The sequence below is a fragment of the Drosophila navojoa genome, chromosome 2 (assembly GCF_054131105.1).
Source record: "Drosophila navojoa isolate 15081-1374.11 chromosome 2, UAZ_NAV_1.0, whole genome shotgun sequence".
NCBI lineage: Eukaryota > Metazoa > Arthropoda > Insecta > Diptera > Drosophilidae > Drosophila > Drosophila navojoa.
In genome coordinates this window covers 28,040,144-28,057,024 of record NC_142890.1, presented here as the reverse complement: position 1 = coordinate 28,057,024, position 16,881 = coordinate 28,040,144, and the positions used below count along the sequence as shown (strand labels likewise).

Genomic DNA, 16,881 nt, shown 5'->3' with positions numbered 1-16,881 from the left:
ACGCACACACATTCAGAGCTGTGTAAGTGAAAGCGAGATGTTAATTTATTTGCAATTAATTTATGATAACGGTAATTGAAAGCAAAACTACATACACAAATGATAAAGAAAAACTAACTTATATATATATCAAATATATATGCATGCATACATACATATATAGCACAAATGTCTAATTGATTATTGTAAATATTGTATGGTCTATAAATAAAATGAAACTATTATTAACAATTCAATAAATGCATTTATGTATATTCATTTATTTCTCACCTGCTCTTCTCATCTCTAGCATATGTAAGATATTTAAGTACATCTGGTTTAAGGCACAGCAGCCGTCAAACCCCATCGACATCTTCAAATCTCCAATGTGAAAACTTATCAACAACAACTAACAAACAATACATAATATTTGAACATGTCAAGTCTACACAGCTGGAAACATATAAAAGTTTTTCGTTGTTTCACTAAGTGATAGCAACTACAGAGATCTTACACTACAACTGTGAGTTGAGATTTCAAAGCTAAACTTAGTTGAGCAACTAAATTATATAAGGAAATCGAGTATAGACAAATAGGGTAAGTTGCTTAAGAACTGAGACTCCATACTCAAAATAGTTCTTCTTCTTTATTCAAATAAAACATACACGTTCCCTGTTGTTCCACTAATTTAAATAAATTACACAAATATTATACCACAAGTGTGAAATTAGATTTCAAATGAATTGAAATAACAAAAAAAACGTAATTTATAAAAGAAGCAAGTGCAAACTGTCTAGTATAGTAAGCTGCTTAGGAGCTAATATTCCATAAAAATAAAACATTTAACAATCAACTCATAATTCTAAGAAGAGGTAATCGAAAAACAATAATAGCTTACCGACATATACATATGTATGTATTGTATATGTATATACAAGTACTTGTAAGACTACCTAAACAAGTATCTACAAATTTTACATACAAACAAAACGCGATTTGTGCACAATACAACCGTTTTCAAATACTATACGAACAGACTTTTAATAAGGCAACTCCGAGTAACTCAGTTTGTGAAACAAGCGATACACCACTGCGCATTTGAATGGGATAACAGCAGAGACGTTCAGGTAGTGCAAGCCGAAACATGTGTTTTGCTTACAAAGAACCATAACATTTGACCTCGCCCATTGTGATTGATGGCGAAACTCACAAGAGCGTGGCTAGAATATTGTGCTGTGCAGTGTAAACAGTTATCAGCGATCTGTCGGGCACTTTCACAATTATTACACGAATTTTGCATTTAATGGTGCCTGCGCAGCAAAAAGTTCTCTGGCACCGTAAAGAGAGCACAGCCTGAGAGAACCGTAGACAGAGAGTGAGCGAGAGAGAGAGAGAGAGAGAGAGCATTGTCAAAGCTCGAGTCTCGAGCCGGCGGCTCTTGAAGCGCCGCTCACAACGATTGCGATGGCATCGATCACAGCTTATAAATAGCAGAGCTGGGCGAGTTCTAAGCCAGTTATATTTCAACAGCCGTTCAAACAACGTCAACTTCGTACGCAACGTCAAATTGTTAGTATTCGTGAGCGTCTCTTCTGTTAGTGTGTGTGTATGTTTGTGTGAGTGTGTATGAAGAGGACTCAACGAAAATGTTCATGGATCTGAGCACGCATAAATGCGACTTGCTTGGCTGATAATTGTTATGTGTGTCAATTTGGCAAGACAAAAACATTTAAAATAGCTGAGGAGTAATTAATCCAGCTATTGACGTTGTAATTAGCGTCTAAAGACAGTGGAAAATTTCCTCCTCTTCTTGTATTGCCAAACAACTAAACTAACTGTCCACATTCACATTCACCTACATTTTCCACATCCATGCGACGGCGGGTGCAGTTTGGCATGGAAAAACCAGTATTTTCAGTTTGGATTCCGTCGCTCATCCCGACATTCAGCCCAGACAGCTGTTCAGCTGTTCGTCTCGAATCAGTGAAATTTCTGTGCATCTAGCTTTATATCAAAAACTTTCTGTTTGTTTTTTGGTTTGTTTTTAGCTTCAAATACTGTGATTATTGACAACATTCAAGATGTTGAGACTCTGGGCAAGCCTGCTCTTGGTCTGCGCCGCACAGGCGTCACCATTTTACAGCGAGTAAGTAAAAAACACAAAAAATTTGAAATTAAAAAACAAAAAAAATTTAATTTATGCTTGTGTGGTTTTTGTGTAATTGGCAATTTGCATTCCGTAGTTCATGCATATCTCATGTAGTTAATGAGTTTTTTTTTTTTTTTTTCGATTACTGTCAATTTCATATGGTAACTATGGGTGGTTCGACAACATCATAATTTACAATGTGCACTAAAAACTGTTGCACGAAATATAAAAACAAACCAGGCTTACATTATTATTAGATTTCGTTAAAATTAATTTCGTTTAAATATTTGCTTTAATACTTCCATTTCGGTTCATTTATTTTTATTGTCTCATAAATGTAATTTAACAAGCTTCAAAAAATTGTAGTGTCTAACGTGTTTTGGAATTTTCTCGAACAATTATAATGCATGCCTTCTTTGCAGTGATCTTTCGTCAATTTCGAGTGCTGATAATGAAATCAGTTCATCAGATTTTTACAGGTGAACTATTCATATGCCCACTGTACACACTCCCAGCATTTAGCAAGCTCGTCCCAAAACCAAATACGGAACCACCGTTCCACTCATAATCCCAGCCATACTCTGTTCTCTTCAAATATTGATCTGTCAACTCGAACTTTTGTTTTATGCTTTTGTGCCCGTGGACAAGCCGTAATAGGCCCTCTAATTGAGAGTTTAGATATTTATAGTGTTTGTTCTAGCACTTTACTGGTTTGGCTTGGTGAAATTTCACCATTTACTACGTTGACTTGGCAAATACGAAACGTGTTAACATAATTGCAAATAAAGAGAGCCAAACAAAAATGGCTCAACCGCAAACGAATACGAAGCGAAACACAAAATTAAAATAAAACAATTTCTTTTTGTACTAAATCAAGAAACGTAAAGAAAGTCAAATTTCGACCTAAATTTATAGCTCAAACCTGAGAGCAGGCCGACAACGAAAAAAAATCACCTAAGTAAAGAGATGTCACACGAGACTTTAAATTCAGCCTAAATATACAAGAATTACCTTTGTGTTTGTTGAAAAATTAGTTCAGTACCATACAAAAGATGTACATATATATATTTTTTCTGGTCTGTTAAGAACTTCTTCGCGCTGCTTTCCCAACTCAAAATGTGAATGTCCAATTACTTACTTCCAAAGAGATTGTTCAGTTAAGGCGATAAGCGCAGAGAATCGCAATCGAAAATTGGCACACCAAATCGCCTCAAAGATCATTTAACCCTGCAGTTCAAGTTTTTTTGCGAAAGGCATTGTGCAAGCAGCAAGCACTGAGAAAAAGAAGAAGAAGCAGCAGAAGTGGAAGAAGAAGAACAGCAACTGCAGCAGCTCAGTTGAGAACAATGTTCGAGCAAAGTGGGTCAGCGACTTTAGGGCATCCGTGAAAGATGCAATGGCAGATGGAGATGCAAATGCAAATGCAAATGCAGTGGCGGGATTTGACAGATGATCGTCGTTAGCGAGTCGAGGGGCTCGTTTACACATGGCTGATTGCAGCGCCAAAACCTTAAAAACCGGCTGCAGGCTGTAGTTGGATAACTAATTCAAATAGCTGTCATTAATTTTGACACGATTGGCGCTGCGTGGGGGAGGGCAGGCAAATTTGGCTTGACATGGAGCGAATTAGTCGTTGACACCTCATTAGATGCAATTTTTGGGAGCAGGTAACGCCCCAAATTTAATGCTCTGCCGACAAATTTAAAAGCCCCAAAACTGGGTCAACCAGAAACCTGCCCTGCCTGCTCCTCTCTGGCGTGCTTAACTCGTTTGGTTCTCCTCCATGGCAGAACCTTAATCGAATCACAGCACCACTGCCGCCACTCGCCCACTGCCCATCGACTGTGGCCAACGACTTTCGCTTTGGTAGTCGAGATGGCGTTTTATTTAATTTACCAGTTCCTGCCTTTATTTTCTGCTCACAAGTTTTTTATTGTGATTCGTTATACGTTCGTTATACATTGGAAATTTCCAGAACTTTCTTGCCTTAATTATGACCTCGCCAACTTTCCCAAATGTGTTGAGGCTGTCGGCATGACACATTAGAGCTCATCAATCGGGGTATCAGTTCTATTAGCCTCTCATTTCTTAGGAAAAGCAATAATTATAATTTGCAGTCCATATATAATTGAGATTTAATTACAAATAAATTATCAAAGTTTCTTTTAATTTAAATGTAAAATAGCAATCATCAAAATGAATGTTTATATATAATCATATAATTTTAAAGTATGGAGATAATATACGTATATATAATTCTGATTTTCCGCATATTCCACATAGATTTAGAACTTCTTTTAATTTTATTTATAAGTTAATCATTCACAAATCTTTGAATTTCAATGTTAAAATATATAAAAATATAAAATTTTTCCAATTTTTCCATATACAAATTCAGAACAGGTCATTTTCCAAAATTTCAGAATTATTTTATAAACAATTCAAGCTTTAATCTTTAAAGTCAATATGTAATTAATTAACAAACAATGAATTACTCTACTATTAGATTCGTGGATCATATTTTCCCCATATCTTAACAAGGTTCAACGCAAGTCAAATTTAACAAATTTCTCTTTCCTTTAACAATTGGTTTCTCCTAAAGCTATATATGATTTTCTCTATATGAGCAGTTCCAAAATGCCAACGGGTCCAAGTTGAGATCAAGTCGGGTATCGTCTTCGCAAAAGGCAGTTCGTGATATGCTCGACATACATTCATATAGACATAAGTATTTGTTGTATAAACAACTTTAGAGTTTATTTTGATGTCTTTGAAGCCCTCACGTCATGACTCGTCAGATAAAGATATCATAAAATATATGTATATATACATACATATATATTCTGAAGTCTGTCGTAACTTGCCGCTAAGTGAGCATGTCAACTATAAAAATTTTGTTATGTTTGCCATTTCAAGCATATTATTTTAAAACAAAATGTCCAAATCTACACATACATGCATATGTATATATATTTTATTTGCTCTTATAATGTCTTTTATATTTTTAATTAACTTCCGTGTCGCGCATTTTTAATGAGCCCAATCAACAAAGAAGGTCCCGAAATCTTACAGACACTTCAAGTATATATATTTATATTTATATACCAGTGGGTGCCGATTGCGAGCTGTATATAGGAAAAGTCAGTTAAAAAGTGACTGTTATGGTTTTGTCAATAGAAAGCGGGCGAATGAGTCATGCGATGGAGTTACCGCTTCATATAAATAGATTTTAGTTTTTGGTGTTGACTTCATTTTCGAACACATATAAAATCGAGAGACATAAATTCTGTTTGATTGATGATGCCAGAGTGCAGCTCGTTGTTGTTTTTATTTTTGGGAATTTATGCAAGTTTGTTTCAGAGTAATTTTCATTTGATTTGTATAGTATTAGCTATGGAGGCGGGCAATTAGTATGCGGCGCACAGAAATGCTGCGCAAAACAATTGCTAAACAATGGGCACGATCAGGTCGTATACTATATAATATATATATACGCTATATGTGTATATAGCCGGAGAGAATGTCGAGCCGGGCCGGAGCTTCTTTTATGTGCGAGACAATGGAAGGCATATGAATTATGGTGGGGATCCGCTTTAGGGATAGTTAAGATCTGGTGTGGAATTCGCATGAAACGGCACAAAGCACACACAAGCACACACACACACACACACACACAGCAAATACATGCCAACACGCACTAATCAAACTAATAAAAAATACACTTCACTTCCACTGCGAAACTTCCAACTCCTTGACAGCTTTATGCAACATTTAACACGACCATTACCGCTGCATCGCACGCTGTTTGCGCCCATACCATTTGCACCACTCGCACCGCTAGAACCACTGCATGCTAAGCCGTCACAGCGTGTGGCCAGCGTCTGGGCAGCGCCCCCGCCGGCACCGCTGGCCCCGCTGGCGGCTCAGCAGACACGCCCACAAGCCTTAGCTAATGCGCCACTGTTGCCACTCTACAGTAACAGCTATGGAAGCGACAGCATCAGCGACACCGAGTTCGTGCCACTGGAGCAGCAGGGACGACAGGATGCGGCTGCAGTAGCAGTCGCTACCACAACGCAGGGCGTGGAGCAGAAGCCATTCAGTAAGTGAAGAGAATCGCATAGACAGGCAGTCTAAGGCAGTCTCTATTTCTTTCTCTCTTTCTATCTTCCTCTCCATAGCTGTTGATGCGATCACCACGGACGTGAACTCTCCCAATCCAGCCGTCTTCTTCCAGCAATCATTCCCATTCTTTGGCAATGAGTTCTTCAACTCGTTTGGTGGATTCGGATTTGGCAACACTCAGGAACCTTGGTGGAAGGGGTGAGTTGATCATAGAAGACAAACGATATATGTATATAGTATCCAAATTCTAAACTGGCTTGTTAATTTGTTTCGTCAATTAAAAACAATGATGCAGCATTAATTCCTGGGGATTTACAATTGAAAACAAAATTTTTCATATTATAAATCATGATTGATGATATAATATACAGCACGAAATATTTTTAAAATAGAGATGATATTTTTTTATTGGATCTGCAATAGTTGAATTTAGTGTACTTTAGCGACTTCCAACTGCTTTGGTCAAAAAGAAAATGTTGAGTTGCGTGTAGAAAATATGATTATAAATCCTTTCTCTTTGTTTTAAAGATATGACAAATCTGATAACCCTTAGGTAGGGTATTTTGGGTTACTATTAAAAAAATATACTCTTCCCTATTATTATAAAACTTTGTTGTAAATTTGTCATCTATAATAGTATTATATAAACAATAGGGTCAGGGTATAAAAACTATGGATTTATAAAAAAAAAAATTCTCTACAGAATATATGACTATAATAATTCATTGAGTTAATACATATGCAAATATATATATAAATGCTATTATACCTATTTTATATATATACAATAGTCTATGAAATATCCAAGTTAGACATTCTAAACCAAGATTTGAATTAATATGCAAACTCGTTAATAATTGTGTGTACTCCAAAGTCAACATCATAATTTTAAATTGAATCAAGTTATCGCACAATATTCTTTCCAGATCTTTCAGTCTAACTGCGCACAATTCTTATATATGTATATATACATAGAGACATATAGAAGATACTTAGCATTTCTGATATGGTCACTTGGTTCGGGTCTTTCCTAATCGCTGCGCACGGCTGATTTTGACGATCTTGACATTTGGTAATTAAGCATGGGCAAAGTCAAGTTCATTAGAGCTATTAAATGTATAAATTTGATTTGTAATGTCCCTCTCCCATTATCGCCAATTGATGGAACCTCTTCGAGTGCTGGCTGATGTGATCAACAGCAAATCGAAGAGCGTGATTAGTTTTATACTCATAATTTTGTAATAGCATTCACTTTCAAGGCAGCAACTACAATAATTATTGTTTAACTTGACTTGAGCACCTGCCCCGACCGATTTCTCTATTAATTGCTAAGTTGCTTATACTGAATGCATTAACTGGTACATGTATATTTAGTTGTATATCGTGCTATCTTTATAGTTGTCGTTTGCATTTTTCTAAATTGTGATTCAAGCAAAATTGTGAAACCAATTGGAACCGAGTGCATTTGTATTTGTGGAACCGAGAACGAAAGTCAGACGCAGCAATTGAAAAATTAGCACTTTATAAAAGTAGTATATAAATATATGTGTACATATATATAAACCTATATAATCTATATTGATATATGTATAGGCAGGCCGAGAAATTTCGAAAACTATGCCCCCATACAATGGTCGGCTTTGTGGCGCACACATACACATAATTGAATTGAAGGCAGGCAAAGTTGTTAAGCTGTTAATTCCACACATCATTTGTATATACAGATATAGTAGATATTGCCTCCGCGAGTACCCCATAGCTACATAACCATGTGAACAAACGTATCTATATATGCGAATCCATAAAGTAAACAATCATCAGTGCGCTCTCGCATTGATGGGCAGATAGTCAACAGCGTCGTTCATGGGGTGCGCATATTGGATGATAACTGTACAGGTTCCATAGCTACACATGCACTTAGACAAGCACATATACATATATGTATGTGTTTATTATGTATTGTGTTTATCTAGATAGTTCTGGCGAGTGCATTGACTTTTCATTTGCCAGTTAGCAATTTGCCAAAGGCATTAACAAGTCTAGGTTTAGTATAGTAGAGGCTTACTATTTAGATGATGAGGCAATATATGAAGAACAGAATTGTAGCTAGTATTGCAGTATATAATGTATATATAATGAACAAATGCTTTATTAACTTAAATATTTGTATTCAATGAGTGAACATCCTTCAAATATCGTAGTATTCTTAAATTACATGTCAGGCCTCGGTAAAGCTTCAAACTGCAGAGTATATATAGTCACATTAAAATACATATACAGATATCTGTATACTCTGAACCTATTGACAGCAGAGACGAGCTGAGTTGACCCTCGGTCCATACACATAAATCTGTATAAGCGCATCAACCTCGTAAGCTACAACAGCCACAGACCTGTAATGCTTATTCGACCATAAGCAGTACAAGTTGATTATATTTTCCCTCACTTCATCTCAGTTTGCTTATTACCGATTATCGATCACTGTACTTTTTTGTTCACACTCGACCGTCCTTCTCTCAGGGCATTTCAGAGTATATTGTTATTAATAGATTTAAGTCGCTGGTCGATAAGGTACTCTAGGGAACAATTACCATTTTATAATGCTGAAATTCAATTAACTGTAGACCAATCAGTTTGCCCCGAAATATATAAGGACTTCAATTGGAGATTATTGTGTTGCGCATTGAAAATGGTATAATGATTTTATTATATTTATATATACAATAAGTATATGAAGGAGTCCTGATAGAGCCCATAAAGGAGAAATATGCTTAATTATAACGGGGAGTTGAGATGACCGTCTATGTCTCCATATGATCTTTCTAGTGGGGCAGTATCGACTCTCTCTTGTTCAGGCATAGCAAAATAATACACATAAGATTTCTATTTGATGTTGCTTATTGTGTAATGTCGTCATTTAGTTTCTCCACTTCTCATTAAAAAACTAATTTGTTTTTTTTTTTGCATATTCCCGCAACCCATTTACTTGCAGACCCAATGTGTGCACCGAGAGGGAGGAAAGCGATGGCGCAACCACGGAAGCAGACGGCGATGAGGCCGTGGACAGCTTCGGTCAGGAACGTGACGGGGCTGGCAGCGTGGTCCGTTCGCCACTGTTTGGCCAGTTCCACTTCAGCGTGAACTCCTGTGCCGAGAAGCCGAACAAGCACGTCTGCACCAAGATGTAAGTGGGGCAACATGAGCCGTGGCACCGTTGCGTATGCTTAATTTGCAATTCGTTCGTTTCCTCATTCCACACAGCGTCAATCAAAATGGCAAGAAGAAGATGGTGACTCTGATACGCCAGTGCTGCTATGGCTATGGACGTCCACGCAATGCGGACTTCACGATTCCCTGTGATAAGATCGAGATCAAAGACATCGCCGCCACTGCCGCCGACATGGGAGCCCAGCAGTTCATTGAGAGCGCCAAGAGTTCCGGCGAGTTGGGCAACATGCTGTCCAACTCCCAGGGCAAGAAGCTGACTCTCTTTGTGCCCAACGACGCCGCCTTCCAGGAATACCGCGGTCAGCATCAGCAGGAGAACGTGAGTGCACATTAACGACCCCCAGCCGAGTGCCCGCTAAAATAATTTCCTACTCTCCCATTCAGAACGTGGATGACTCCAAGGCCGAAGGATCCCAAATGTCAACGATCTTCAAGTTGCACTCCGTGCAGGGCGAGGTGGAGCTGGAGGATGTGCCTAACGAGAAACTGCTGGAGAGTGAGCTGACCGGCCAGAAGATACGCATCAATACCTACCAGCTGCCACCGGGTCTGGGTCCGGAGCCCTATCGCTATGCCGCCAACTGTGTGCCCATTGTGCAACATGACAAGCTCTCCGAACAGGCCCTGGTGCACACACTCGACGGCGTGCTGAAGCCTCTGACCAAGAACGTCATGGATATAATACGCGAGCGCGCGGATATGTCCATCATGCGCACCGTGCTGGAGAAGACCAACATCAGCGCTCTGCTGGAGGGTGATAAGCCCGTGACCATCTTTGTGCCCACGGACGCTGCCTTCGATAAGCTGGAGCCACATCTGCGACGCGCCCTGAAGGAGGGACGCGGCTGCGCCTCCAGTAAGTAGTAAAGATTGAATGCAATTCCTCGCATCGAGTCCCTCTATTGACTATCTTTCCTTAGACATACTGAAGAACCACATTCTGGACCTGACCTTCTGCTCGCTGGCCACGCTGCCGGGTGCCAAGACAACAACCTATAATCTGCTGGGCGAACCACTTCTGCTGAACCGAACCAAACGTGTCGCCAATCAAACAGAGCCGTCGGCCATTTACATCAACAACGCCGCCAAGATTCTGGACGCTGATATAATGGGCACCAATGGAGTGCTCCATGTGATTGACACCATCCTGCCCACGGACTCTGCACTGCCCATGACCACTTTGCTGTCGCAGAAGAACATAACGATCTTCAAGCGTCTGCTCGAGGCCTCTGGCCTGGACTATCAATTCGACGATATGGACAACGTCACAGTCTTTGCGCCCACAGACAAGGCGCTGCAGCACTCGGAATGGGCGCGCCTATTGGCCGAACAGCCAGAGTCATTGAAGGACAACAGGGACTTGGCTGAGTTCCTCAATTACCATGTGATCAAGCCCATGATCAAGACCTGCGATCTCTCGGAGAGTTTATTGCCAACGGTGGCGGGCTCCAATGTTCGCCTAAATCTCTACTCAACCCACGCCCTCTTCTCGGACGTCATGAACAGGGCAACCGTGAACTGTGCCCGCCTGGTGCACTTTGATGACGAGAGCTGTGGCTCTGTGCTGCATCAAGTGGACCGCCCACTGACTGCGCCCAAGAATGTAAGATTAGAGATGACACTACGACTTGAGCCGTGCTTAATCTAGTTTATTTCCTTTTCCTAATAGAATCTGCTCCAGTCACTGGAGGCCAACCCCAACTACAGCAAGTTCCTGGAGCTGGTGCGCAAGGCCAATCTGACCCACCTGTTGGCCAACGAATCGGATAGCTTCACGCTCCTTGTGCCCAAGAATGATGTGTTTGAGGAGTTCGGCGAGTCCACCGAGAGCAAGCCCGCCCAGAGCCAGGCCGAGCTCGAGGCCCAGGTCAAGACGCACATTGTCAACGATGTTGTCTGCTGTGCTGGCATCATACCCACGAACTGGCCATTCGTACGCTCCATCGAATCCGTTTCGGGCCAGCATCTGCGCATCACCCGTGACCGCCGACCCAAGATCGAAAATGCCGGCGTGACAAAATGCGATCTCATCGCCACCAACGGAATCCTGCACGAGATTAACGACATCATTGTGCCAAGGTCGCCGCCAGCGCAGCAGCATCGACCACGTCCGCACATCTATCAGCCCCCCCGAGGCGACTTCGATGTATTCTTCTAAAGATCGATTGTCCCAAATATCTCTATGTGTATCTCTAACTTTCCCAAATACATATATTCATCTATATATATATTTATATTATTTAATAAACTTTTGTCATTGATTGAAAACTCACATATGCCAACAATAAATGCAGTTAGTTATCTCTCTGATAAATAAAATACATAGTATTAAAAAAACGATTTTTCCTTTATCAAAATTTATTAATCAGACTGGAATTTCATAATTTTTGCTTTAAAGCTCTGAAAGAAAGGTAGATCTGAAATTTATACATATCATTAATTATGATGGAGGAAAATCTTAAACTATAAACGAAACATGTTAGATATATAGTATTTTGTTAATTGATTTATTCTGTTTTTCATGTTTTAACTAAATACTAATAACAGTGAATTCTGTATTTTTTATTTGTTATACTTAAATATTAAGTAAAACAAATATGTTATACTGTTATACTTAAATAATAATATTAATATAATTTCTTGAAGGGAACACAACATATGAATTAGGAAATGTTATTTCTGATTGTTCATATGTAATTGTTATAATTCTTATTTTATTTATCAGATTTCAAGAAGAGAGCTTTTAGAGGTGATAAGAGTTCAACATTTCCCGTTCTCGTAGTTCTAGAGATTCCAAGCTTAACTAAAATATGCACCGCTACTTAAAAAGCTTCAGTTTAGCAAAAGCTCACTCACACTCTCTGATCTATGTAATCGTGTAGGGTATAGACACATGTATAAGTGTGTGTGTGTGTGCGTATACGTGTGGGTGCTGCATTTGAGTGCGTCTATAAGTATTCCAGGCAATGCAGTGGAAGACTCAGTTCAATTTAGACTTCCGCGATGTCGAGAACACTTCCAGCTACCTTTGTGAAGGGCTTCCACAATGAGGAGCTGGTTCGCCGCATGGAATACCGCAAACTGGGTGGCACCAATCTGAAAGTATCGAAAATTGCACTAGGCGGAGCTACATTGAGTGCGCTCTTTGACAAGAAATTCGACGAAGAGGAGGGCATCAGAACCGTGCAGGAAGCTATTAAGTCGGGCATCAACTATATCGACACTGCACCATTCTATGGCCAAGGTCAGTCGGAGCAGGTGCTGGGCAAGGCGCTGATGGATGTCCCAAGGGAAGCGTATTACATAGCCACCAAAGTGGGACGCTACGAACTTGAACCGGAGCGCATGTTCGACTTTTCTGCGGCCAAAACTCGAGAGAGCGTCAAGAAGAGCTTGGGTCTGTTGGGCTTGGACTATGTGGACGTGTTACAGGTGCATGACGTGGATGCGGCCCCCAGTCTGGACCTAGTGCTGAAGGAGACAATTCCAGTGCTCGAAGAGTTTGTGAAAGCCGGCAAGGCGCGTTTCATTGGCATCACCGGCTACGATGTAGACGTTCTCAAGGAGTGCGCCGAGCGAGCGCAGGGTCGGGTGGAACTATCCAATTGTCTTCTCATGTCTCTTGCAGTGTTTTCAAGCAGTCCTACAGCTGGGGATCGACGTTGTCGACGGTCAGGGACTTTAAATAAGTCAGCCATGTCTACCTATGCGAATGCTGGATGAGCTTTAATAACAATTAAAATGTCGAATGTTTTATGATTTTATGTGTGTCTGAATATAAATTTATTGTACTATCTACACCTATAATTATATAATAAATATATGTATGTCCATATGCCATATATTATTAGATCAGCCTCAATATCAGCTCAAGTTCATATATTTGTTTAGCTGTCAGCGTCTATAAAAATACATGCATATATATATATTTTCTATTTTTAGCTACTAAATGCACTTATGTACTCCTATCGCCAAACACAACACCAACAGCGAAACTATATACCCTGTATTCTTGTGAAAATGCATACTTAATCTGTGAGTCTCCCGAGAATTTAAGCGTTTCGTTTTTCCTCCATGTCCTGACTGACCGACTGAGTGGAAAATTTAAATGAACATATGTATATGCAGATGTAGCTGAATACAGTTAAGGTAAATATAAATTTATATTTTTATGTAAGTACATATATGGCTATGAACATATTCATAAATATTTTTGTATATACATATATTTATGCATATATACATGCAAATACGTTGGTGAGTTGAAAAAATAGATAAATGAAACTATTTTGATTTGATTATAAAAATAATTATTAATTGGCTTGGTTATGTATATATTATTATGATTATTATCTTAATCACGGCTTATGTAATTTTTCTATTTCTTTGATGTTTGTCTTTACCCTCCTCCTCTGTCTATCTCTCTCTCTCTCTTCCTCATTTTCACTCTTTCTTTATGTATTTTTTTTTTTTTTTTTAATGTATATCTCTCCCATTATTTGTCCTTCTATATGTTTCACTTTCAAATTTCGACAATCTACATATATACATACATATGTATGTAAATAGTGCATATAAATTTCCTCAATATCGATCAAGAATCTTGAGTACAGAACTATACATACATATATATATATATATATGAATATTTTGTCAAGATCTTCACAAGACAGAGAAGAAGATATTTACTTATATATAATTATTAGAGTTCACACTTTTCCATATGTTCATACGCCTACGAATTTAACCTGAGCTCGTCTGATCCAGCCCTGTTAAAAGTGTTCAATTCTCTCTTTAGGTTCCAGATGTTTTCGTTTATAATCTCGCTCAAGTGCTCAGCATATCAAGCACTTCTCGCAATCACACTAACACGCATGCAAAACCATTCCCGTTCTCTGATAGTGAAGCCAGAAGAGCAGAATGTTGGGCCGCACCAATTCATTGTCGAGTGTTGTCTCTTTGCGACTTGGACGGCAAATTGTGAAGGCTGAAAAAAAAAAAAATCAAAATGTCTGGAAAGTTACCGAGTACCTTTGTCAAGGGTTTTCACGATGAGGAGCAAGTGAGGCGAATGGAATACAGCACGTTCGGCAAAACGGGGCTGGAAATCTCTAAAGTCGCGTTCGGTGGCGGAGCTCTTTGCTCTAACTATGGGTGCGCTTGAAAGAGAATGAGAGTTCGGCAATTTACAATTTATTAATATGTCTTCTTAATATATGTATGTTTATTGCTACAGCTTCGATCTGGATGAGGGCATAAAAACAGTTCAGGAGGCTCTGAGAGCTGGCATTAACTACATTGACACGGCGCCCTGGTATGGCCAGGGGCGCTCAGAGGAGGTCCTTGGCAAGGCATTGAAGGATGTGCCAAGGGAAGCCTACTACATAGCCACCAAGGTGGCCCGCTATGAGCTGGACTACGAAAACATGTTCGACTTCAGCGCCCGGAAAACTCGTGAGAGCGTGGAGAAGAGTCTGCAACTGTTGGGCCTGGAATATGTGGATGTCATACAAATACACGATGTCGAGTTTGCCGAAAACTTGGACATAGTTCTCAACGAGACGTTGCCCGCGCTGGAACAGCTGGTTAAGGAAGGCAAGGCCAAGTTTATTGGCCTATCCGCATATCCTCTGTCGGTGCTGAAGGAATGCATTAGCCGCGCCGAGGGCAGATTCGATGTAAGTAGCACGATTTACCCTACGAAGACTTGCTCATTCTACCGAATTGTAATTCTGATTCCCAGACTGTGCTCACATACGCACGCTATACGCTTCTGGACAACTCCTTGGTCGACTACTTGGACTTCTTCAAGTCCCAGAATCTGGGCATCATTTGTGCAGCTGCCCATGCATTGGGTCTGCTGACCAATGCCGGGCCCCAACCCTGGCATCCGGCTCCCGACGACCAGAAGGCGACAGCACGTCAAGCTGCCGAGGTGTGCATCAAGCAAGGTGTGCAACTGGGCAAGCTGGCCATGTACTATACGAGTCGATTGCGAGACGTGTCCACCTTTCTGGTTGGCAATCAGACGCGGCAATTGCTCCACACGAATCTGACTGCCTTTTACCACGGTCTCAGCCAGCAGGAGCAGGAAGTGCTGCAGCACCTCAGAGAAAAGTGAGTGGTGGTCAGTCGCACTCGGAAGTTGACCGAAATTGTGCAACTCGGATACAATGTTACTGTTGCATCACATCCGACTCCGTTTGCAGTCACAGCCAGAGACAGAGACAGAGACAGAAACAACAACGATTCACAGTATGAGAGACAGAGACAGCAATACCCACAATTTGCAGTCCCGATCCGAGTCAGAGCCGGCTGCCATTAGTTGTCCATTTATGTGCCCACTCATTGTCAATCTTGGCCATCGGTGCAGTAGGCAGCCAGCAACTCTCTCGAGATATTTCCATCTCTTCATGCAATGAATGTGGCTGTTGTTGTTGTTGTTGTTGTTGTTGTCGTTGTTGCTGTTATTGTTATTGAACTTGTTTTAGTTTCGTGGCACAATCTAATTATGTCTAATCCATTGCAATATTATGACTGTTTCTGCTTGAAATTTATCGCTGACCAAATTCAATGATCTCTCAAATTTACATAATTTTATTTTTCAGCGTCCTGGTGAAATCCTCTCACTGGGAGGGCATCGAACTGGAGCGCTATTGGGCAGCAATGAAAAAGAAATAGATTACATTTGCATATATCAACAAATGTTTTTTAATTAATAAATGAACAGTGTTTTTTTTTCCAAATATTCTACATTCTTTGATTTTATTCAAATTGCAAATTCTGTAACATTTATTTGGGTTTTAAAGAGATTTATAATAGAAATATATATACTATATTGCTTCGCTGCTATTTATACTTCTTGATTCTATTAAATTTGTCTTTTAATTTAATAATTGTTAAGTTTTAATGCTCTAACTTTTGTTAGTAAAATATTTTTGTACCTATGGTACCTTTCCTTTAAAGGAAGCCGCATCCAGGACCCACTTTATTCAGCCATAAAGCCCCTTAAACGAAGTCACAGACTCTTTTATTAAATATTGAATAGCTTCACCAACTTGTTCAATATTAAATTATTTTAATCTTTGTAATATTGTACGATAAGATTATATTTTAGAAGAGATAAGCAACTGAAGAATTTGATATGGTAAGTATAAAAAGCTGTTATAATCACTGCCTGATATCATTTGTTAACTAAACTTGCCAATTATCATGTCAATCTGTCTATGATCAATTTAAAAGAAATCAATTATTTAGCTCACTAAATGATTTAGCTTTCAAAATGCATTTTTGTTTGTTATCCAAAAGAAACGATATATGCAACTTCCACCTTTCGCTGCCATGGTCACCCGCCTGAAAGCCTGAAAATGCACTAATTAAGCCTTAATTAACGCAATTTT

General features: G+C 39.6%; 2 protein-coding genes across 6 annotated transcripts; both read left to right on the top strand.

Moving 5' to 3' along the window:
* The first annotated feature begins 1,407 nt into the window (after positions 1–1,407).
* Positions 1,408–11,753, top strand: mfas (midline fasciclin). 4 transcript variants are annotated; one of them, XM_018108857.3, is made up of 9 exons: positions 1,408–1,548; positions 2,028–2,125; positions 6,106–6,230; positions 6,310–6,451; positions 9,246–9,437; positions 9,515–9,800; positions 9,866–10,337; positions 10,402–11,084; positions 11,151–11,753. In XM_018108857.3, the coding sequence occupies exons 2-9, from the start codon at positions 2,061–2,063 to the stop codon at positions 11,637–11,639; spliced, it is 2,454 nt and encodes an 817-aa protein (XP_017964346.1). In that variant the 5' UTR covers positions 1,408–1,548; positions 2,028–2,060; the 3' UTR covers positions 11,640–11,753. The 4 variants fall into 4 exon arrangements, with proteins under 4 accessions (XP_017964346.1, XP_017964330.1, XP_089113209.1 ...); XM_018108841.3 differs by having other exon boundaries at positions 5,887–6,230; XM_089257083.1 differs by lacking the exon at positions 1,408–1,548 and adding an exon at positions 1,575–1,593.
* A 731-nt stretch (positions 11,754–12,484) lies between these two features.
* On the top strand, positions 12,485–16,229 carry LOC108660375 (uncharacterized). 2 transcript variants are annotated; one of them, XM_018113749.3, is made up of 4 exons: positions 14,359–14,635; positions 14,718–15,159; positions 15,225–15,598; positions 16,090–16,229. In XM_018113749.3, the coding sequence occupies exons 1-4, from the start codon at positions 14,490–14,492 to the stop codon at positions 16,160–16,162; spliced, it is 1,035 nt and encodes a 344-aa protein (XP_017969238.1). In that variant the 5' UTR covers positions 14,359–14,489; the 3' UTR covers positions 16,163–16,229. The 2 variants fall into 2 exon arrangements, with proteins under 2 accessions (XP_089120268.1, XP_017969238.1); XM_089264142.1 differs by lacking the exons at positions 14,359–14,635; positions 14,718–15,159 and adding an exon at positions 12,485–13,093 and having other exon boundaries at positions 15,240–15,598.
* The last annotated feature ends 652 nt before the right edge of the window (positions 16,230–16,881 follow it).

Bases quoted from the DNA above. Each gene is read 5' to 3' on its own strand.
- mfas (XM_018108841.3), top strand. From the start codon at position 2,061: ATGTTGAGACTCTGGGCAAGCCTGCTCTTGGTCTGCGCCGCACAGGCG. The intron at 6,452-9,245 runs GTGAGTTGATCA...ATTTACTTGCAG, and splicing joins CAGGAACCTTGGTGGAAGGG to ACCCAATGTGTGCACCGAGA. The intron at 11,085-11,150 runs GTAAGATTAGAG...TTTTCCTAATAG, and splicing joins CACTGACTGCGCCCAAGAAT to AATCTGCTCCAGTCACTGGA.
- LOC108660375 (XM_089264142.1), top strand. From the start codon at position 12,485: ATGTCGAGAACACTTCCAGCTACCTTTGTGAAGGGCTTCCACAATGAG. The intron at 13,094-15,239 runs CTCATGTCTCTT...GTGCTCACATAC, and splicing joins TGGAACTATCCAATTGTCTT to GCACGCTATACGCTTCTGGA. The intron at 15,599-16,089 runs GTGAGTGGTGGT...TTTATTTTTCAG, and splicing joins CTGCAGCACCTCAGAGAAAA to CGTCCTGGTGAAATCCTCTC.